The sequence below is a fragment of the Varanus komodoensis genome, unplaced genomic scaffold (genome assembly GCF_004798865.1).
Source record: "Varanus komodoensis strain SLA01 unplaced genomic scaffold, ASM479886v1 scaffold2, whole genome shotgun sequence".
Classification (NCBI taxonomy): domain Eukaryota; kingdom Metazoa; phylum Chordata; class Lepidosauria; order Squamata; family Varanidae; genus Varanus; species Varanus komodoensis.
In genome coordinates, this window is record NW_025335568.1 from 49667753 (window position 1) to 49691543 (window position 23791).

Here is a 23791-nt window from a genome sequence, read left to right on the forward strand (position 1 = left end):
CAGAAAACTAAGATGACCCTTGAAGACCTTTCTAAAGCTGCAATTTTATGAATTCAGAAGATATAGAAAGGGTTGGATCCTGACCCACTGAAAGCAATAGGACATAGGTTAATCATGACTTATTTAACCCCTATTTATTCCAATGGGACTGCATGTAGCAGTGAGAGCTAACTTACTGGATATCTGCTAGTTTCATGCTGTCCTTAGAAAATAGGTCCTCTTGGAAGAGGCTATTAATCTGCAACTGCCCTGCCTTGTTCCTGGAATGTTATGGGTGGGTCCAGACAATGATGCCTTTCACTTGTAACCTTCTCATATTTCCCTACTACTTCCATCTTCTATTTCCATTTCCACAGCACAGCTGCACAATGGCTTTGACTATTAGTACTAGGAACCCTTCATTTGGGAGCACCCAAACTATTTCATGATTCCTTGATTTTTTAATGAAAGTCTATTGTCCTTAAAGGCAGCTCATTAAAGCAAACAACATAAACATGAAGTATAAATAAATCCCCTTGAGAAACTATACAGGAATAATAGGTATGGACTTCTTGCCACTGTATTGGATGTTGCCAACAACACATACATAATGGATGTATTGGATATCCAAGTGCCATGAGCAAGAATGCCTTTCCTTTCAGGGTGAACCTGGAATCAAAGGCACAACTGGTAACCCTGGACCTTCTGTTCGTGGACCACCTGGTGATAAGGTCAGTGATGTGTTGAGCTTGCACCCTTGAAGGAACCCTTGGTACCAAGTTAGTCCACTGAGCCATCCAACTGAGTACAGTCTATGCTGGGTGCAGAACTAGTGACTGCCACCCGGTCCCCCACAGGCTGTATGTCAGGGGTCTCTGCCTATTTCAGAGGTGTGGGGCCACTGCAGAAAAGGCTTCCTCTCATGTGTTCATCCAGTTAGTTGCCCTCACAAGTGGTCAAGTGAAAAGGGCCTTAAACCTCTCACTGCCTGTAGCTAAGTTTCAGGGAGAGGTATGTTGACCTTAGCTTCCTAGCGTTTCAGACAGGAACCTTTCCCAGCCCTACTTGGCAATGAATTTTCCGTGCAAAGCAGGTTATTTCTCACTAAGCTCTGACTCCACCTAAGACATTGTGTGTACCCGTTTGCACAACTAACGGTTACTCTTTCCATTCCTTTCCTGCCAGAATAACATGCAAAAATATTTCCTTCCTACTGTGCAATTTTCTCATAGGTGTAGCTGATCACTCCTCTTGGCAGGTATCCCAGGAATTCTGAAGGGGAACAGGACCTTGAGACAGAGATGGGAGGTTTGGGAGACCAAGCCTTTGAAGCACCCTCATTTCACCACCCACAGGTTCCCAGTCTGGCAGGAGAGTGGGAATATTTTGGAAGGGCCAAGAGGGGTTGAAGGAAAGGAGAAGGAGGAGTCCTTTTCTTCTCCAGTCCAGGAAGCCATGAAGAGGCATCAGGGGAGATGTACGCCCAGTCAGAGGGCTTGCACTGGTCTTGCCAGCTGGCCCTTCAACGGTGAGGCCACCCTGCTTGGAGCCTCAGAGTCACCGAAAGCAAATGACTTTGGGGAGAAGTCCCTAGTTTGGATTCAGCAGTTGCTCCTAGTATGTGCAGAGGCTTACCTTCCAGCTACCTGGGGAGCTTAGAGAATTATTTTATCTTTCAGCTATGAAGTGTCAATAAGCTATCTGTTTTGCAAAGGGGTGGTCTGGTGTTTGGAGCTCTGGGGCAAGAGGGTGCTCACAGCAGCAACTTCCAAAAGGAGCTTTTCTCAGAGCATAATTTTAGAACCTACAGTTGCTCAATATTTTGCAGAATATCACCCTAACTTGGTACTTGCCTCCAAGACAGGACATATATCTGAATGTGTGTCTTCATGTACATATTTAGGGGGATCAAGGATATCCAGGACCTCCTGGAAATGATGGAAATCCTGGACATGCAATCGTGGGGCCCAAGGTATGCAATTTAAAATAAAATAAAACAATGGGCAAGTAAGATAAATATATATATATATATAGTTTTGTGAAGAAATATGAAGCTCCTTTAAATGACTAAATGGTAACAGGCCAGGTTCCTTTGATCTCTTGTGGTGACCTGCTTCAATCAATGGAGGCTTATAAACCATGGCTTTTGAATGAGTTTTGCTGGGGATGAATGTCAGGATTTGAGCATTCCTTCCCTTCTCTCTTCTGGGGCTGGTTGGGTCATGAAGATCCTGGCTTGTATTAAGCCAGAATTCTACCTTATACATGTCCAAACCAGTAATTAACAAACCAGAAAAACAAGCCAGGAGCTTCCCGCCCCCTCTATTGCTTGCCTCTAATTATTTACAAACTGAAGCTAGGCATTAGTCTCCTGCTTCCAAACACTTTCATGTGACATCCACTCTTGAATGTGAACTCTTGAGGCTCAGCACAAGCAAATTTTCCCCCTTTAAAGCCAAATAAGCCCTTCTCCCTGCAGCCACCACTCTACTGAATATTGGTGGTAAACAACTGGTTTCCTTTCAAGAGATTTTTTTTTCTGCTGCCGCCATCAAATGTGGGTGACATGAAAGTGATGGAGGTATCAGTGCAGCCCTTGGTCAGTTCTGGGTGACGCATCAATCCAATCCTTAGACATTGCCCACCCCTGCTCTTGGGATTTCAAATCCCCTGGTTCATTCATTTCATACATTGGCTTCTTCTATAGCAGACCACATTTTGCTGGTATTTTTGCTGTCCCTTTTATGTGCTTTCCAAAAAAATCACACTGGCTTTGGGCCAAGCTACCTATGACCTGACATCATGATAATGGGTCTTTGTACAATGTGCAGGATTGGGGTTTTTTTTAATGCAAATTCTATCAGCTGCAGGGCTGATGATTAAGTAGACAAATGCAGGCATGGAGAATTTAACCCTTAAGATCATAATGCGTGGAAATGTGAATTTTGTGAAAAATACGTTAGCATTTTCTATAATTTTTTGTGCAGTTTTTGTAAATCATAGATTGATGTAAATTTGAGTTTAAAGAGATTTATCAGTGAATGCTTGTGAAACTGACATGGATCAGCAATAGATTGATTTATTTCTCCTTATGGTAGGTATTTGGTTAACCACATAGAAAGGTTTGACTGGTGATGCACTTAAGCAATGGGGGGAGGGGAGACTTTTTAGCTGGGTCTTGGTTTTCCAAATTTGCCCAAAGATGTAGACTACTATATGTGTCAGTCAATGAGCATTTATGATTCATATGCACTTTGTGAACCATAGCACAGAATGGTTACTGTATTGGCCTTAGAAATATTCCAGTAGTGTTGTGATGGTAATAATTTTGACATACTAGTTTTATATGTATAGGGTTTAATATTATGTGTGGGGTATTTGAACATTTTATCACCTTCCTGCAATCTTGCAACAGCACAGCTGAGCATGCAACAGAAGAAGTCCTGATTGTGTGTTTCCCATATAAGCATGTGAAATGAAATTGCTGGAACACACTGTATTCTAATACCAAGAGGAAGAGACTGGATGAAATTCTTAGATCTTAAGAGAAGGGTATTGTTAACCTATTCTGGATGTTAGCTAAGTGGAAACATATGTTTGGCAACTCTTTCCAGCACAGGAATTTGGAAGTCAAAATACAGATTGCTCCCAGATTTCCTTCGTTATTGAAGGAATTAATAGAGAAACTATTTGATATGTTAAAACATTGCCAAACATCCAAAGCGCTCTTTTCAGCACATTTGAGGATGCAAGACACATCCAACAGGACTTCTGTTCCCCATCTACTCTCAACAGTAGCCTCTTCAGGGCTGTTTCATATAGCAGCTCTCCTCATCTTGACATTCTCCAGATTGTGCTGGACTGCAACTTCCATCGTCCCCAGGCAGGAATGGACATCCCAGCCAGGAATATGGGAGGCATAGTCCAATGTATCTAGCGGGAACCAGGGTTACCTTTAGATGAGGCTTTTATTGTACAATGACTATGTCTCAAACATGGTTCTTTTCTGGGAGGGTGCTGGTCCTTCCAAGCTTCATCTGTCTTTTGTTTTTCCACCATTTCTTTCCATCTTGGTTCTTACTGCAAGAATTCTGTTAAGAATGACAAGTTGGGGCATCTGCATGGTGCAGCATAGTTGGTCAGTGGCCAGAAGTGCTCCTTAGCTGCAGTTGATTGGTCACCAGCTGTGGTCTTTCCTGGCTAAGGATTGTCTGGCTGTGGTGCTTCAGCCTCTGTCAACCTCCTGAACAAACTACTGCAATGAGCTTTCTCCAAGCTGTTGTCCCTCCAATGTTTTGGATTCCCACTCCCAACAGTCCCCATGAGCATGATCAATAGCAAGGCATGATGGGAGGATTGGGCCAAAGCATTTGGAAGTCACCAAGCTGGGGACACTCAGCTGCAATGCCTTGTTCTGTTCTTGAAGACAGCCCATGAGCTTCATAGTGCTGGATGTAGCTGCTGCAGAGTTTAAAGTGCTGCCAGGTGGGATCCCATTACACCAGTCCAGAGGGGGCTGCATCAGTCACTTACCAGCTACCAGGCCAAAGTGCTGGTTTTGACGTTTAAAGCCCTCCATCTCAAAGAACATCCCAGCTTGCCTGTATCTTAAATTCTGCATTGATCTCCTCAAAGTACTCTGGCCCATCATGTTTTAGCAAGACAGAGTGCCTCAGCTGATGTTGTTTGTGGAATCCCCTTCTCACAGAAGTGTGACTGACATCAACTTGATGTATCTTTTCAGTACCAGGTTAAAACTTTCATTTTAGCTGACCAGTTGTCTATTTTACTGCCTTTTAAATTGTTGTATAACTGAACAGGACTGGATTCTGTTTTGTTTTTATTGTATTTTAGGATTATAATTCCACTGTGAGGTCCTGTTTCACTCAGTGCCCTTGTTTGAACAGAGAATGGTTTAAACATCCATTAAAAATATACCATTACTATGACAGTTCTAGGAGCTGTCCATGTGAAAGCATACTGAAGGCATACTATGTGATGTCCAGCTATCACCCTGTGTACTTTTGAACAGGAATTTACAGGAATGGGGGACTTCTTTGTCGCATGCATCATCTGCATGTTGTGCTGCTGACTTGCATTCTCATACACTCAAGTCAAACCCCGTCCGTGTTTGGAGTTGATGGTGTCATATGGATGATTTATATGAATGCTTATGATTTGCATTTAGGGTGCTCAAGGCTCAACTGGGCCACCAGGACCTCCTGGAGCTAAAGGAGATGGCTTTCCAGGTCCATCAGTAAGTTTACTTTTCAAATAATTCATTTTATAAGTAAGGGTAGGAAACTATCTTCAGCATCTAAAAAGTTTGATGGATTCTATGACTAACAGAGCATCTTGGTCTTCCTCCAAGTGCCACCTCTTCTTAGCAGTGGCCCCTCATTTGGAATTATCTGTCCACTGAGGCCCACCTGTATGAACTCTGTTATCCTTTCAGTGCCAGGTTAATCCTGCCTTCTTCCCTAAGGTGTTCAAGAGCATATGGGGGTATTGGGCTGGTTTTGTTGAAATTACCTTAGCCACTCCAATCATTTAACTGTTAATGGTTTATTTGATCAGGCTGGATCCTCTATTCTATTCTATTCTATTCTATTCTATTCTATTCTATTCTATTTTTGTATTTATGTATGTATGTATTTTTTGTATTTTATATGCAATTTTAATGATTGTAAGCCGCCCAGAGGCTCATGCGATGGGGCAGCATATAAGTTGTTTAAATAAATAAATAAATGTAAAACTCTGTTTTAAATTTTGTGTACTGGAATTTTAGGCTGCTTTATTGTGCTTCCAGTTTATGTTTTATCAGACATTATTAAGAACTGGCAGAGAGTTTCAGCTATTGGACAGCATAGAAATGAAATAAATAAATAATAGTAATGATAATTCCTTTTTTAAAAATATGTATGACTGTATTACCACATTTTCTTTCTAACCTGCCCATTTCCCTCTTGTGAGGAACCCAAGGCAGCTTACCTAGTCCTCCTTTCCTTCATTTTAACCTCAGAACAAACCTGTGGGGTAGATTGGTTATTGGCCAGAAATCACATAGTCAACTTCATGGCCAACTGCGGATCAGAGCCCAAATCTTTCAGGTCCCAGTCTGACATGCTGATTACTATGCCACACTGGATCTCAATAGAGCTGCTTTATACCAAGTCTGCCCATAGGTCCCTCTTGTCTACAGTGGCCCAGTTTACTATAATGGCGTCAAATCTTCATTAATTAATCTGTGGTGTGCTGGGCATGCTCAGACATCCTAAGACAACCAGGATACTATAGGTTAATTATGAGTTAAACAACCCACAGTTATCCTATAGTTAGTACTTCAATTCGTCTGCTTAGAGGTTAAATATTCAAAAAGGCTGTGGAATATGCTTGGCTAAGTAACCCACAATTTGCTGCCAGTGTGGGCAAACAGGGCCTTTCCCAGCTTTCCCTTCTCCAGAGAAAGCAGCCATTTTACCACCATGCCATGCCTCCGCACTGCAAAAATCCCATTGTTAGATCCTTGTCCTTAAATTCTGTGAGATTAATCTGCTGGTATTTTTCTATTGCTGTTCTAGGGTCTTCCAGGAGTACCTGGTCCTCCGGGCCCAAGAGGCCTTAAAGGAGCTGGCGATCCAGGGGCAAAGGTACTCATGTGGTGGTGATAGTTACCTTTTAAATTATAACTCTGTCATCAAGTGGCTCTGATAAATTATATGTACTCATAGAAGCCATATTTCTCCTGACATGAACTTGGAAGAATGTTGACCTGTTATGAGAAATTGTATCTATCAAAACTCTCCCTTGAGTGCAAATATCAATGACAGAAGAGTCTTACTTTGCTTGATAACTTGACAATTTTCAACTTTTCTTTCTCTTTCTCTCTCTGCATGTGTCTATTCATGTCCAGATCTAATATCCCATGTAGAACAATGTAATTTTGTAGCAGCATTTTGCTGTGAGGTTAAATAAGGGAACTGAAACTAATCACAGCTAAACCATAGAATAAAATCTACATTTCAGTATGCTTGAGTTCTTTGGTAAGCTACTTTCAAGGCTTCTAAATACTCCTATTCCCAAGTGAACAAAACAGTTTAGGAATTTATCAAAGCACAGTAATAAATCATTGTTCATTCTCTGGAGAATTTTCTGGCAACTCAAACCAGTTTGGTATTGTCCTCATGGTTTCACATAAGAATTTTAATCATGTTGTCTCATTCTGAGAACTAGAACAGTTAAAAATGGATGCAGCAAGTTCTCTATTCATTTATTTAGATGAATGCAATGTGCATTTATATATATATATATATATATATATATATATATATATATATAAAATTTTTAAACTAACACTAAAAAAAATCAAACATCACAAACATTGGATTCAGTGGGTCAACCTCCTACTACATATTTTTTAACATTCTAATATCAAATTCAAGTTAATTTATCATAGCTTGAAAAACATCTCTAAATTTACGCCAAGTCCCGTTTCTCCAGCCAATTATAAAAAGAGTCCCAAGTTCGATAGAAATCAGTATCCTCTTTCTCCTTCAACGATAAAGTCAATCTATCCATTTCTGCACAGTCCAAGATCTTTCTTACAATCAATCCATCGGTGGGCAGCTCCTCACTTTTCCAATATTGAGCAAATGCAATCCTTGCCGCTGTGATTAGATGCAACATCAAATAGATTTCCTGTCTGTTAACATCTTCTGGTAAATGCCTAACAAGAAAACTTTGGGTTTAAAAGTAAAGGGTTTTTGTAATATTTCCTCCATCCATCTATGTATTTTAATCCAGTACTTTTTTGCCTTATCACAAGTCCACCACATATGATAAAAAGTAGCCACTTTATGTTTACATTTCCAACATCTATTTGACATATTTGGAAACATCTTAATGTGCATTTCTATATGGAACCACCATCTCATGGGATTGAGGAATGAATTACCTAGATGTTTCTCAATAAGGGGTTTGAACCTCTTTCAGCTTTTGGGCTTTGGGGGGCATGGGATTACAGCAGTACTATTTAAGTTGCTCACTAATTGTACTTTAATTTCCCCTCCATCAAATATAACAGGTGAAATATTTGTAATGCACTGGGACAAAGAATTAACATGGGACATTTTTTAGCTTTGTTTATGGAGTACAAGTGAAGTAACTATGCTAAGTTACATTTCCCTAGGGAAATGTGGGCAACTTGTGGCCCTCTGAAAGTTTAGACCACAACATGATTCCTCTGCTCTGGAGTATCAAAGCATTTTCTGATGCAAACTGAAGATTTTTCTATGCAATTGATCATATTGGATTAATTTTCATTAGAAAATTTGCTGATACAAATGGATTTTTTTCTGTATAAATAACCCCATGCAAATTGAGCAAATTTGATTTGGAAAAATTTCTGATTCAAAAATTTCCAGAAAACCCCATACTCTAAAACAGAGTAATGGCCCTTCCCTGGCAAGTAAGTACAGGGTACAGACTGTATCTGAGGGCAAAAAATACTCTTTGCCTGTCTTGCATTTGGTATTTGATTTCATCTTGCAGAATATTTATGAAATAAATCTAATGCTTGCATATAAGTAAACTTCTTATTTTCTCTGTAAAAGGTAGAAGAGAGATATTACTAAACAATTTATAGACTCTCCAGAAAGCATGTATTGCATATAGTTATTGCCACTGATACCTTCTTACAGAAATTTGGTAGCAAATTTCATTAGCATTTATTTTCTATACTACTGGCATTTTGAAAGGGAAAAAAATAGGTCCAGTAGGTCTTTTCCCCACCTACCACCCCCATGCCCATCTTTAATTTAAACAACACTGTTCTAATCTCTATGTATTTAAAAACAGCTTTGTTTAACCGGAGAGCCCTTTAGTAATAAATTTACATGTGTCAAGCTGGAATTCAGCTAAGTATCACTGGGTCAGAATGTTCCCTAAAGCTCAATTGGAGCTCTGTTCTTTTGATTTGAGAGATTGCTCACATATGTGCACTGCACAGAAGAGGAATTTTATGTAACAGAGGCCCAATTCACACAAAACCGCCTGTGGGATGCATGGGCATCAGCCTTACTGTTGCCCCAGCCTTACTGTTGTCTATGGGGTAGACACCAAGTGCAAAGGAGCACAGTTGCAATCACAACTGGACAGAAAATGCATGTCAATGCCACTCTAAAGCTGGCTTTTACAAAAGACATGGCCTAGATTCTTACAACTGTATGGAAAACCTGCTCCACTATTCCAAGTAAATACCAAGCAAGGACTGAAACCACCAACACAGTCCCTAGAGACAAGGTAGCACCAGCTGCAGGAACAGTATTTTTTTAATCCCTTGGTCTGCTGAACTCCGGCTAACCTTCATCAAAGAGTTGGGTCAGTGCCAGCTCCAGGTTTCGGAGGTGCTTGGGCAAGGCAGTCCCAGTGGGCCCCTTCTTTCAACATGCTTATCTTCTCCCCACCATCGTACCAGCTGCTGTGCCCCCCCGCTTCCTCAACACTGATGCAATTTGCTTCCTTGGCAGGCAGGAAGCCAATAGGCCATGGCATCCACTGCTCCTTCCTCTCATCTCCACCGCCTTAGCCAGAGGGAAGGGCAGGTAAGGGGTCAGATTACAGTGCTGAAGAAGAGAAGCAAATCCAGATGACTTCCGTCACGGGGTTCCTGCTGTGATGTGGGACCTTAGCAGGTGCCCAGGCATGCTTTGAGACTGGCTATTCCTCATCCCTGGTGTTTTATCAATCTCACACATATTTGCCATTCCGCAGTGTAACTCTGGGCAGGCCTGGGAATTATTAAAACATCAGTCTAATAAATGCTTATAATTTTCAAGTCATAGCATATTTTCCATCAATCCGATCTTGCACACCTAAGAACCCAAACATGTTATATTTGAGAGCATAATGTACTTTACACACTCTTCTGATAAAAGAACAAGCAAGGGAACTGGAAGCAACTGAATGTGCAAAAGCACGTTACTCTGAACCTGGATCAAGCAATATTCGGTAGTTCTGCACTGACTGTGTCTCTGCCAGTCATCCGATGCAGACTGCACACTTCAGATTCAATAAGCACAGGCCAAACTCATGTACTGGATTCAAATGTGATTCTCTGATTTTGACCTAGGCATCAGATTGGCTGTCACTACAGGAACATAGCATAGTATAGATGTGGGACAGCAAGATTTGAAGGCATCCTCCAAGTCTGTTTGGAGGCTAAAGAACCAACTTTTTTGCAAAGCTTTGCCCTCTTTTCTGATAACATACTTCCTCTTATTGGCAGAGGCCAGATTTGCATGATCTCCATAATCAGGCTGCTTTCCCCTCCAACTAGCATTACCTTCTTGGCTTTGGATGACATGATAAGGCACTGTGGGGTTGATCACCTCGGCCAGCAAATGTCCTGGGCCATTCTCTCTCCTGCATTATTTGTTTAGGAATTAGTAATGTTTATTTACTACCTTACTTGCTAAAAAGCCATCAAAGCAGTGAACACGAATTCAATCTAACTAAATACAGTAAAAATACTTGAGCTGGTTTTTGCGCAAGAACAACCCATAATACTGATTGAATAGAGTATTATTGACTTGTGGGTTGCTGTTATATCATAGTTTGTTGCTATATACCAGTGGTGGTGAACCTATGGCACATGTGCCACAGTGGGCACGAAGAGCCCTCTCTGTTGGCATGCGACCCAAGTCGCACCTGCATCATCCCAGCAGCCGAGCATTGGATAATAACACAGATAGGGGGGATGTGCATGCTCAGAAATGATTTCACGAGCCACGAGTCATTAGTCGCGACTCATCCAAGCTTTCGCAAGTCTGGTCAGTGCACTGCCAAGTATATACATATATTTGCTTGGACTGGCTATGAGGTGATTTTTTGAAACTAAAACCTCAGTTTTCAGGTTTTATTGTGGTGTTGGCACTTTATGATAAATAAGTGGATTTTAGGTTGCGGTTTGGCCACTCGGTCTCTAAAAGGTTTGCCATCACTGGGTTAGGGTTAGGAAAACGAGGTGTCCTGGCATGATTTTGATGGTTAGAATGGGCAGAAATGTTGAGCAGTGCAGAAAAAGCTACCCAAGGAAGGCTTTTTCAAAATCACGCTCTTTTCCATGGAACTTTACCCCTATATTAGGGTTAGGGGTGTGCACCAGGGTAGGGTTAGGGTTAGAAAAACGAGGTGTCTTGGCTTTGTTTTGATGGTTGGAATGTGTTTAGAATGGGCAGAAATGTTTAGCAGTGCAGAAACAGCTGCTTAAAGAAGGCTTTTTCAAAATGTTCTTATTTTCAATGGTATTTAATCCCTACATTAGGGTTAGGGGTGTGCACCATGGTAGGGTTAGGGTCAGAAAAACGAGGTGTCCTGGCATGATTTTGATGGTTGGAATGTCTTTAGAATGGGCAGAGTTGTTGAGCTATGCAGAAAAAGCTACTCAAGGAAGGCTTTTTTCAAAATTGTCCTATTTTCCATGGTATTTTACCCCTGTATGAGGGTTAGGGTTGTGCACCAGGGTAGGGTTAGAGTTAGTAAGATGAGGTGTCCTGGCATGATTTTGATGGTTGGAATGTCTTTAGAATGTGCAGAAATGATGAGCAGTGCAGAAAACCTTACTTTAGGAAGGCTTTTTCAAAATCGCCCTCTTCAATGGAACTTTGCCCTCTATTAGGGTTAGGGCTGTGCACCAGGGTAGGGTTAGGTTTAGAAAAATGAGGTGTCCTGGCATGATTTTGATGGTTGGAATGTGTTTAGAATGGGCAGTAATGCTGAGCTATGCAGAAAAAGCTACTCAAGGCAGACTTTTTCAAAGTCGCCCGCTTTTCCATGGTGTTTTATCCCTATTTTCAGGTTAGGGGCGTGTATCAGGGTAGGGTTAGGCCAATGGTGACAAACCCATTGCATGCATGGCACAGAGGGCAAGCAGAGCCCTCTCTGTCAGCATGCAAGCCAAGTCGCCCCAGCAGCTGAGCATCAGATAACTTTGCACATAGGAGCCATGCGCATGCTCAGACATGAGTAGCGGTGCCAGGCGATAATTTCACCAGCTGCAAATCAGTAGCTGTGACTTGTCCGAGCTTTCACATGGCCAGTCAGTGCACTGCCAAGGATATATATATATATTTATATGCTTGGACTGGCTTTGACATTTGTTTTTCTAAACTTAAAAACTTCCATTTTCAGGTTTTATTGTAGTGTTTGCATTTTACGAAAAATAAGTGGGTTTTGGGTTGCAGTTCAGGCACTCTGTCTCTAAAAGATTCACCATCACTGCTTTATGCAAAGTCAGTATTGTGGTTTAACTGTGTGTTGTTAACCATTCACAATCCAGAGTTCACAGCTCAATCATGGGATCTCTTTCTGGGTTGTTTGTGGTTAACAACCATGGTTAAACCATATTGACTAATTCACATGTTATGACTAGCCACAATTACAGTGTTGGACTCGACACCAGCCGAAGTCTCTGAGCCCAACCTGCCTTACATGGTTTTTGTTTTGAGGAGAAGATTGGGAGGAGGAGAATTATGTAAGTGGCACAAGTGTGTTACCTTGAAAGTAACACAATTTGGTTATAAATATAATAATTAAATAATCAACCCTGTGATTCGACACAATGCATACTTTTCTTGTAATTATGTGTACACCAGGCCATGGTATGTGACTATGATGATAGGACTTATTAGCAAGCTCTTTTGGGGTATGTCTTTCCACAGCCATTTTCCAAAAAAGCTGTACCCACATTACATGGCAGAACTGCTGTCCGACCTCCCCATGTTTCCTTCTATTTAGAGGCTATCCATTTGATTGGAGCCACAGCTCAAGGAGAGGATGGGGATGAAGGGATGTGATAACTGGACCCCATCATCTTCCTATTATATATTAACTGTATTAAACAGAGTAGGAAGAAAGTCAGTATATTTTCTAAGACTTTAAACAATTTGGCCTATCTGTTTAAATGTGGTTACTAGGGTTGTGGGGGGGGGGCAGTTTTTGCTTACAATATGCGTGGCTTCATTTAGAGTGAAGAACAGCCCATTTACTCAGAGGCATGTGGGTTGAGAGTAGCGTATTCCCAACCAGGAGCATTTAGGACTGCAGCCTAAGAAGGGAAGCGATCGAGCCACAGGGGTCCGCCATGGACGTTTATGGAGCCTTTGGCACCACCTGCTGGCAACAGCGTGGCACAGCTGTGGATCTCAGCACCAAACTACCAAATCCAACACTGCATCTCCCCTTGAGGAAGTGGTGTAAGATTAAAGCTAGGCTACCACAGAGCTGCATCCGGCCACTCTCAGTTTGGTTTGCATACCTGGATGCCAGCATGAACTGAGATGCGCCAGATGAGCCAAGTGAATAAAGTGGGAAACAAGGATCATGGTAGTGCAAAGCTTCCAAACTCCATATACAAACAAAATAGTCTATTTGCTGAAATATTAAATAAAATTATATCACAGTTGTTGACTGCAGAAGTATGTATGTATGTATGTATTTAAAATTTTTATATGCCGTCACCACATGCCTCAGCATCTTGGGACGGCTTACAAATGTACAATTAAAAACAATAAAACAATACAAATTCTATAAAAGTTTATAAAAACAAAAACAAAAAACAAAAAAGTTACTGTTGATGATAAAAATATAAATTTTTAAAATAACAATTAAATAAAAAGGTTTTAACCTGGCGCCGAACATCTATATGTAGATGTTAACCATAGGTCCCTTTTTATTCTGAGGGAACAACCCATAAACCTGCTCCAGTACAGCCCAATGTGTTCATTGTTCCAGCTTTGTATGGTGCTAATTCAGTAGCACTCTGATTTCTCTTCTACCCCACCTAAATTTAGCAGGTTTAAGGTAAAGACAGTGATGTTCAAGGCTTGTAGGATGACAAAATGAGGGATATACAGAAATTGTTCTTTTACACTGCACTGAATATTGTTTTTACTTGTTTTTCCTATGTTCATCTATCAATATGTATGGGTGTATTTCTTGTGTAACTTCCTGGAGAGCTTTGGCTATTGGTACAGAAATGCAATGCATAAATAAAATAAGTGACCTCTCTTTCAATTTTCCTTAATTATCTGGAAAACAAAACCAAACCTGATCAGACCAATACATTTCCTTTTTGCAGTTAATAGTATCTCAGGGGGGCTTGGATCAGGGTTTCCATGCAATAGGGGAAAAGTTTATTTATTTATTTATTAGCTTTCTATCATACCTCTTTTCTTTTTTAAAGCCCTCAAAGCAGCTTATATAATCCTCTTTCTCCTGCTCTCCAGTTAGACTTCTTCCTGTACTCTATCCAATCCAGGTTGCTTTCAGAAGCTTTTCAGTCCTGGATCATCCATGTAACATGCATTTGGTCCTGTCTCAAGCTTTCAAATTCTGCTGTACAAACCAGTGTGCAGTTATTTTGAGGAAATCAGGTTATGGCCCTTATTTTTAAGAAATATTCACAGTCTGATCTATAGGTCAGTCAAAGTGACTTTTCAAGTTTAAACACTGAAGTCAATGCATTCCAGCACTGAACATGTATTTTCAGACTGTTTGTAGTTTGAGCTGTCCATCCAGAATGTCAACCTGCCTGCACCCTCTGGACTCCAAATAAACTACAATATTGAACACAAATTGTTGAAACAGTGCTTTGTCCATTAGGAAGTGAACTAAGGTCGATTCTCTCTCCAGCAGCTACCCACTGCTGTCCCATGATTTAAATCTTTGGCTGTTTTGTTATACATTCTCTCATGATTTGTTTGAATTGCTAAAGAAATGAGGGGGCAGATGTTTAGAAATGCTGCTTAGCTAGGATTTTCTTCCAAATATCCCCTTCTTCTCAGCACATTTTCCCACCTTGAGGTTTCAAATGCATGGAAGGCCACCGGTGTGGCTTTGAGCATGGAAAAGGCATGGAGAAAGGGTTAGGTATCTCCCCACAATGCTTTCATGCCCCTAATTCACTTCTACAAAAGTAGAAGTGAATTAGGTACCCTAAGAATTGCCTTTTTTCCATATGTTCCTGATACAATCCCAAGATCTTTTTCTGAGGCTTTTCTTTTGGTGTTTCTGCCAATTTGTGTTGCAGCTGAAGCTACATGTGGAGGCTGTTCTTGGGGTTTTGACTCACCTGCAGAACAGTCTTCCCAGAGAAGTTGCAAAACATTACTTTAATATCCTTCAATGCCAGTAAACACTGTTTTAAAGTTTCCTAGGTTGGTCTTCCCCAGTCTAGCTCCTTCTAGATATGTTGGACTCTCCCAGTTGTGCTTTAAAACCATACTGTTGCTTTTAACAGTGTTTTGCTTTAAATTTTGCTTTTTGATCTTAAGCCAGAGTATTTTATAATGATACTCTATTGTGTTGTGTCGTGTTGTACTGTATTGTATCATTTGGTTCCTGTTGTTAGTTTTAGCTCCTTTTTCTTCTGTGAGTCACCTGAAGAACCTTTCGCTCTAGGGTGATGTCTAAATGATGAAAATGATGTCTAAATGAGGTGACTAGACAGTTGATTGAATGAATGAATAAATAAAAAGATATGAATAATTTGACTCTAATGTGTACCTTGGCCCACTGCTATCAGAAATGATTGCTGGTATTAAGTTGACATAACTGGAGTGCCTTGCAGTACCTTTGCTGTCATGTATTTTGAAATTTAAATTTAAAATGTTGCTTCTTACAATTATAAGATTGCCACACTTATGCTGATTCTCTCTTTTTGTGTGTTGTTTTTGTTGCTGGTGCTTAGGGAGAACAAGGTGCAAGAGGACCCCCAGGACCTCCTGGACAAAGGGGGATAGGAATACCTGGCCCAAAGGTTAGTGCGGATCTTTTTTTATATGTCTGCACATTTCCATAGATGTGTATTTATGTCTGTACAACTTCTTAAAATGCAGAAGAGCTTCATGAGTGAGATATCCTACTTTTATTTACCCTTAAAAAGCAAAGAAAGGGACAGCAGAGGATGAGGTGGCTAGATGGAGTTACTGAAGCAGTCAGCTAGATGGAGCTACTGAAGCAGTCGGCGTGAGCTTAAGTGGACTCTGGGGGATGGTGGAGGACAGGAAGGCCTGGAGGAATGTAGTCCATGGGGTTGCGACTTCACTACTAACAACAACAACAACAACAAAAAGCAAAGTGAACTAAAAACAAAACAAAACCCTTGAAATGCCCCACAAGCCTGAGAATGCCCTGCAGCCATTCACTCTTATAAGTAACTTTTTCTCATAATTTTTCTGTGCATGATCTAATCTTAATTGACTTGTGAATGACTTGCAAAAGGAATGGCTACAATAATATGAAAACTGCAGAATGAGCTGTTGGATGCAGTGCACCCAAGGCAGGGTCAGTTGTATTCAGAAAAATGTTACTGATCCTTCAGTGAAAACCTGGATTGATAGGATAAACATCCAGAACTAAAAGTATTTATGCTACTCCTGGTCTGCAGCTGCTTTAAATCACTTCTCACTGCAGAATAGCAGCCCTGCTGTTAGGTACAACATGCTGATTTTCTCTCTCAGATGCCAAAATAACTTGGCTGGTCTTGGGGGTTAAGTAGCTGATGGTCAGCTTCCACTGCTCTGCTTCAGACAACAAATTGTCTTGGGCTGGCCTTGGATTGAAATGATCTTATTCCTTACTACAGAGGAATGACTGTGTGATTAAAGAAAAAAACCAAACATTTGATTTGAGTTCTCAGTTTGACTTCTTGACTACCTCCACTTAGAAAACCCTGCATAGCTTAGAACCCATATTTCATCACTTTGAATATGAATCATTCACTTTGCTTTACGGCTGTTTCAGAATTTGTTTGTCATTTTGCTTAGCAGTTTTTGGAACAGTGTAGACACACACATTTTGACAAGTCAGTGATGCTGACCTCTTCAAATTAGATTCATAATTATAAATCATATATTCCTAGGGGAATACTTGAAGTTGTATGACTCCTAAGAGCATCTAAGGATGTAGGCAGACCCAATAGATTTTTATGAAAACATTTTTCTTCGCAAAACAGGCAACTCGCTCAATGGCCAGGTTTGAACGCTCACCAGGGAAAAGAAGCCACAGTAGATTTTTCCTTGCTCCCAATGTGAATCAGTTGAGCACCATGTGATCTGCTCAATTAACCCTGTGGCACATGGCTTCCCATGTCATCCAGACCTGGTGAGGTGCATGGCAGAGATGGCTTTGAAACTATCCCAGAACTCATGGGCGGCTTCATGCTGTAGGCTTTTCTAGCTCTTTGGAAGCCGACCTCCACTGCACACATTGCTGGGTTTGGATGACTTGGCTGCCTGCACACCATGCACCAAACCACAGTGGCTTCTTTTCCCTGGTGATCATACAAAACCAGCCCATGCTAGGCATCAGTGTTTTTGAAACCCATTCAGTTGGAAAGCAGTTTTCTGAGTTGCTTTGAGGTTTGCTGCTTGAGAAATGCAGGCCTTTGAATTCCAGCCTGTACCTGGATGGAGGCTACATTCCTATGCCCTCTTATGGTTACCTGGGAGAGAATGCCACTGAACTCAGTGGGAGAAAGGTGGGCTGATGCCAGGCTTGTGAGATCTGCTCTACTGCTTTATTCTGAAATTTAGAATCTGGTACCTGGTGTGAAAGGCATCCTCTTAGAATTAAAAATACCTGAATTCAGAAATTTCCACTGCAAACTAGAACTGAACAGACATCACAGTGCTTTTGCACACAAATCCACTCCTGCTGGCAGGATGGGTAAATTTTGTAGTGACAGTACTTAGAGTCATACCCTAAACAGAGTCAAAAAATGCAGGCAGCTGTTTATCTACATATATCTGTGGGTATCATATAAGTCTTTTGCCAATGTTGTAATGCTAATGTGTCTTAATTACCCATCCAATGTCAAGCCACCCCAGCAAAATAGACCAAGCATAGCTCACAATATAGTGATGCTAGGGAAATCCATTTTTCTTCAGCTAATCAAGTCCGGAGTGAATAGGGAAGCCTGAGAAGGGGTGGCAGGTGAAGTCATCATCCCTACCAATCAAAACAAAACCTTGGTACTTCATTCCTGAGAGCCCTGGCTCAGCTGCACTGCTGCTGGGCTTTCTTCATTTCAGCATTCTAATTTTGCAGAGGAGAACATCATTTTGTTTTTGCTATAATAAGAAACAACTGCGAGTCAGAAAGCTTTGGCAATCTACTGCAAATCCTCCATAAATCTATTAGAAGATCCTATTAAACCTTCTGTTCACCCTGATATATAGGACTGCATTTGAATTTCCTCAAAGGCTTCTGTTTTAAATACTTTATATACATTGCAACATCTGAAAGTGACAGAGATAGGCATGATTACCTAAGAGATGATGTCAGCTTCTCTCCCTCCCTCCCTCCCTCCCCCCCTCCCTCCCTCCCTCTCTCTCTCTCTCTCTCTCTCTCTCTCTGGGAATCTATGACATCCTCTAAATAGGGTGCTACTGGACAAAAAGGTTTACCTGGACCACAGGGTCCTCCAGGAGAAGGAATACAAGGAACTAAGGTAAGGATGTGAATTTGACTTTTCACTGCTGCAAGTGAGTCAGTCTTGTCTTCTTTAAATGCAAGGAATCTAGCATTTTGGAAACATTCACCCAAATGGTTCTGTCTTGTAGGCAACATCTGGATCTTCCAGTTTTGCTTCTGTTTTTTTAAAAAAAAAACACTTTCAAAGAGGTCATCTCTCTATCTCTCTTTTTAGAGCTGGAAAAATGCAATATTATTTGTGAGGGAAAATGCTTTTCCTTCTTGTGTAATTGCAGCGTTCCACAACACCCCAGTGCCACCTAGAAGATGCAGTCAAAAAGCAGGAAGGAAACTGCTCTTTGTGTAGTGCTGAAATCTTTGCGTTTCAGTTCTGTAATAAAACTCATGCAATGGATTAACAAACAGCCTTGTGTAGGAAAGCTCTTAAACACTACCTTGGCAAATGACAGATTTTTTTTTTAAGAAGGCCCAATGACCTGTAGATATTGTGTTATTTTGTTTTGCTTTTGTCCTTTGGCAGTCAAATATCTGTTTCAGTGACATTACTGAGCAAACATTGTGCTGTAGCAGATTAAAAAGTTCACCAAGTTTTGTCATAGTGACCTAACAGTGACATGGCATTTTAACAAGATGTTCAGTCTCCCTTTTCCTTTTTAAAGCTTAATAAATAACTCCTGCTCTTAGGCATTTATGGCCCCCTCTTTGGAGGAGGTCAGTCTGCTTTCTTCTGGCCTATGCAGTTATTTATACCACAGCTTTGGTAAGGATGGCCACCTATAGATGGCCAAAGAAGGGGACCAAATGTAGAGAAAGAGAAAGCTAGAACAATGCCTTCTGATTGGTAGCAGTAGGAGCCTTCCCTCTGGATGCAGCCTTAATGCAGTCCTGTTCCCAAGTACCACCTTTTCAAGGAAGAAACCCTACTTGTATGCCAGGGGCATTCTCTCAAGTCCTCCTCTAGATGTCTCCTCAGAGGAAATTGGAGAGCAGCAATGTGTGGAAAGACCCTTCTTGTTGGTGCCCCCATCCATAATGATTTCCCTGATAAGGGCTGCCTGATGCCAACGTTGTTCACTTTTCAATGCCAGATAAAGACCAGCTTCCAATCATGCATTAGGTGATAGATGATGAGGTTTTAATAAGGTCTAGATATTTTTTCTTTTTGTTGATTAAAATTGCTTTCAGGTAAGTGTGTGCCTCTCTCTGCATTGTAAATTTCTATGTTGGTATGCATATAGCTTTTATAAAGTATTTAATAAATGATATACAAAAATTTAATAAATGATTGTACAAAATGAACTAGACAATGCAGAGTTTGTGTTTTGGGGCCCTTTGTGGCTGAGAAAAAGTGGTCCCAAATTCCCTCCACAGGATTTCCGGATGAAAGGATCATATACGTGGATGCTGGGAAAGAACCTGACACAGAACGGTTGCCAAGCAGAGTCCTTGATTAGATAGACAGACTGAGTTCACATGACACCAGTGTGGTGCAAGATACTACAGGATCTGGGGCTCAGGACCTCCACCAGCAGCAGCATCAAAATCCCCACAAACTCAAATGTGCATATGCTAATTTACATGTGCTCTGAAGTTAGTGTTCGTGTGTGTCTTTAAAGGGCACCTCAGTACTAAAAAGAGGTGTATGGAGGCTGGAGAGCATTTGGTTTTGTAACAAAGCCTCAGGCAAAAAGGTTCGGGGGGGGGGGTGCAGAAGCCAAAAATGGGCTAATCCAGGGGATCAGCTGCAACAGAGACCCTCAGGAGCCCATACCTTCATTTCAGCAAGTGCTCATAGGCAGCGGGTATGGGGCCGATGGCCTTCCCAGGATCCAGGTTGCAAGTGAAGGTTCAGGGCTGTAGCCACAGGGGGCCACCGAATGCTGCCTCCTATTAGCCCACGTGGCTGTGCATGGTGCACAAACATGGGTGTGCTTGCAGCAGATGGTAGTTTCTCTACCCAGCTGCTGGGCTTTTCAACCACCCTGCAAATTGATGGCTTGCAGGAGGTAGTTGCTTAAAGTGCATCTGATCCTGCCAAGAGAGTCTGTCCTAGAAACAAACAGCTTCCTTTGTTCCTATACCTTCTTTAAAATCATCTCACCTATATGAGTCATACCAAATTCAGGACCATTCCGCGTTCTTTGTATAGGGCATTGCCACAAATTGTCAAATATGATTTACCAAGCAGGTAATGGACAGCGCTATTCATTGACGTGTTAACAAATCAACTTTATTCAGAAACTGGTTGCTGTCAATCAAATTAATCACAGATATTTTGCACTGAGTAAAATGGATACCCTTTTCACTACCGGATGAAGTAGCTACACAGAATAGCATTGCCAGTCATATGGATATTTGCCAGCTTAGCAACTAGAAGTTCTGGATTCCATTGCAGAGACGGTGTTGTGTAATACTGTAAATTTAATTAAGGGGTGTCTCACTGCAACAGGAAGCAGAAGCATTTTTAAAAGACTAGTGTGAGCCTCTGGTGGAAACTGGCCTAAACATGTCAGTCCAGTGGCTGTGCTGGTTGGGGATGACTGGATTTGTATTCTAACACATCTGGAGGGCCATATTTTAAGGTGTAGTGGTTCCCCTATAGCTGCTACATGCTACATGCAAGCTATATTTTTCAGTTACTTGCTGTTATTTTCAGGGAGAGCAAGGGATTCAAGGTTTACCAGGATCAAAAGGCTCCTGGGGCGTCGGACTTCCTGGCCCTAAGGTAAGAGGCTGACCCATTAACAAATAAAGCACCAGTTTCAGCTTTCACATCCACATGATAATCTGGGAGGAGGGATTCCAAAGAAGGAGCCCTTGCCCTGCCCCATGATAGCTGAAATCATGGGGTCACAACTGGCCTTTGGAGAGGGCAGTCAGGCATCAAACTGTTCAAAGGATATTGTTAATTTCGATATTTTTAAATAAAAAAGGCAGGTCTGTACTTTTCATGCAATTTTTTGTATGGGCACACTTTCAATCTAGTGACCAGTTAGAGGTTGGGTGTATTTTTTTTTTCTGCATCAGAAATCAAACACAGTGCTTCAGATTTTCTGTAAGCAATAAATATCTTGTTGCAAGACTGGATGGGTGACGTAGAGATTCATCCACATTGAGGACACTCCTCTGATCTTGCAGAATCCAGCCTGTACACTTGCTAAATGTAGATTTGTTCTTCAGGTATTCTGAACACATTTCCTCTTTTGTGATCACCAATTTATTGACCTCTCGGCAGTCACTTTGGGGAAAGGCAGCCTAGAATAATCAAATAACCACCTTGGGTAGCTCCATATTCAGTGAGGAAGATGCTGATTTGGGAGTATTCTGAATGCTCAGTTATTGTAACCTGCTAAAAGTCTCATAGATTTTGATTAGATTTTTCAGGATGCTGCAAATTAAGTTTTGAGATTAGATTATACTTTTTTGGGCACGCGTGATATTTTCTCCCATTTATTTATAAGGATCAGTCATCAGAATATAAGAAAAACCCTGCTAGATCATACCAAAAGAGCAAACTATTCCATTTCCCCACTTCCAGATAGCTATGGGAAGCCCACAAACAGGGCACTGACTGCATTTCCAGGCAAATGACATTCATAGAAGCCCACATAATCAATAACCAATGAGAAAATATTAATAACAAAATAAAATAATACTAACACTGCATTAAAGTACAGTGTTATTTAATACAGTATTAAAGTGATATCTGCAACACTCATACAACCACATTCCAAACTCAGCTCCTGGGGAGGCTTTGAGAGAAAAATAATGTGTTTATTCCAAGCACAACATATAATCCTGTTGGAGGATAATGCACATTTGCAGCACTGAAGTGCAACCTCAGAAGAAGGTGCTTGGACTTGCTGATTCTCATAACGACAACTGGGTTGCACATGCAATGCTCAAAGTGGACTGTGCAGAAATGAGTCTAGACAGAATTGGATTTGCAGAGCTCAACGGCTTCCTTCAGAACACAGAACTGAATGCATAGCAGTGGAACATCTCCTTGTGCTTTGATTTGTGCAATGCAATAACAATGTTATATCTTATTAGGGAGATTATGGAGACAAGGGAGATCAGGGGAAAAGAGGCAACAAAGGAGAGATTGGAGAACCTGGGCCTGCAGGACCAAGGGTAAAGCCCAGTATATGTTATATTATTTATTCTCAAACAACAGAAGATACAGTAATTTAAGTCATTCTATAACCTTTCAGGGATTCCAAGGAGCCAAAGGCGAGCCTGGTCTTACTGTAAGTATATCCCTACATGGTGACTTATCGTCAAACATGTAACATGGTGATATCAACAAGATCAACAGCGCTTTTTTGATCAAAAGTGCATGCTCTTGTTGGCCCTAAGGGCCAGAGGTGATGCTGGCTTGGCGAGTGGTGGTGGTGGTCAGTGGAATATACATGCATTCCTAAACAGCCCTTCCTTTGCTGCTAGCAGCAGCCAAGAAAGGACTGTCTCTGTAAGGCTTCCTTGAAGAGGCTCCAGTCAGTGCCAGGCTATGGCTGCCCACCTGGAAGTAATGATAGCGCATAAGCCCCAGAGGTGCCCGGTGGCATGGAGGAAACACTGGCCTCCCGTGAAAGGACTCTTTCACATCCTCTTCGGGTGTTATCTCAAGAGTGCCTTTTCCCAACTGCTCCCCCAGCTGTCCTCATAGAGAAGTCTTTCCTTGCTAAAACAGCAATTGGTATCACACCTGGAGGGAAATAAGGAAGGGAAGGTGATTCAATGGCATCAGGTGTTCAAGGCACTGAGGAGGAGACAGGTAATGCCTTGGGAAGCCTCATGCAACCCTGGTCCAGAAAATAGATGCTTCTTTATATGGATGGCTATGGAGAGAAAGGAGGGATTCCGTTTCCTGGGCCTGCACCTATGCTGGTTGGTCTAACTTCTGGCAGAGCCTATGTGTGTAGAAACCGGAGGACATAGGAAGCTGCCTTATACCGAGTCAGACCATTGGTCTATCAACCCCAGAACTGATAAGCAGCATCTCTCCTTTCAGATTTTTTCCTAGCCCTTCATACATTAGCCAGGAATGGAATTTGGAACCCTCTGCATACAAAGCAGATGAAATACCACTGAGTCAGGGACCCTTCCCATTTATGCATGTCAGTGGGAGCCTTCCTGTTTATGGATGATACCTTTCAAACGTGCTTAGGAGGCAAGGGCGCAGGTACTAATGGACATGATTCTTCCCCATCCCCAATATATATTCAGAAGAATATCTGAATATGTACTTAGTGATATGTAACTGGAAACTAATTCATGTATGTACACACACACACACACACACAATTCTGAAGAC

General features: G+C 41.4%; 1 protein-coding gene across 1 annotated transcript in view; it reads left to right on the forward strand.

Moving 5' to 3' along the window:
- Positions 1-23791, forward strand: part of COL28A1 (collagen type XXVIII alpha 1 chain) — a 91909-nt gene that overhangs the window by 61993 nt on the left and 6125 nt on the right. Inside the window, exons 23-31 of the mRNA XM_044428963.1 lie at positions 642-710; positions 1883-1951; positions 5168-5236; positions 6561-6629; positions 15728-15796; positions 18422-18490; positions 21131-21199; positions 22528-22608; positions 22689-22724. Of these exons, the coding sequence (XP_044284898.1) occupies positions 642-710; positions 1883-1951; positions 5168-5236; positions 6561-6629; positions 15728-15796; positions 18422-18490; positions 21131-21199; positions 22528-22608; positions 22689-22724 (600 nt within the window). The remainder of the gene's footprint in view (positions 1-641; positions 711-1882; positions 1952-5167; positions 5237-6560; positions 6630-15727; positions 15797-18421; positions 18491-21130; positions 21200-22527; positions 22609-22688; positions 22725-23791) is intronic.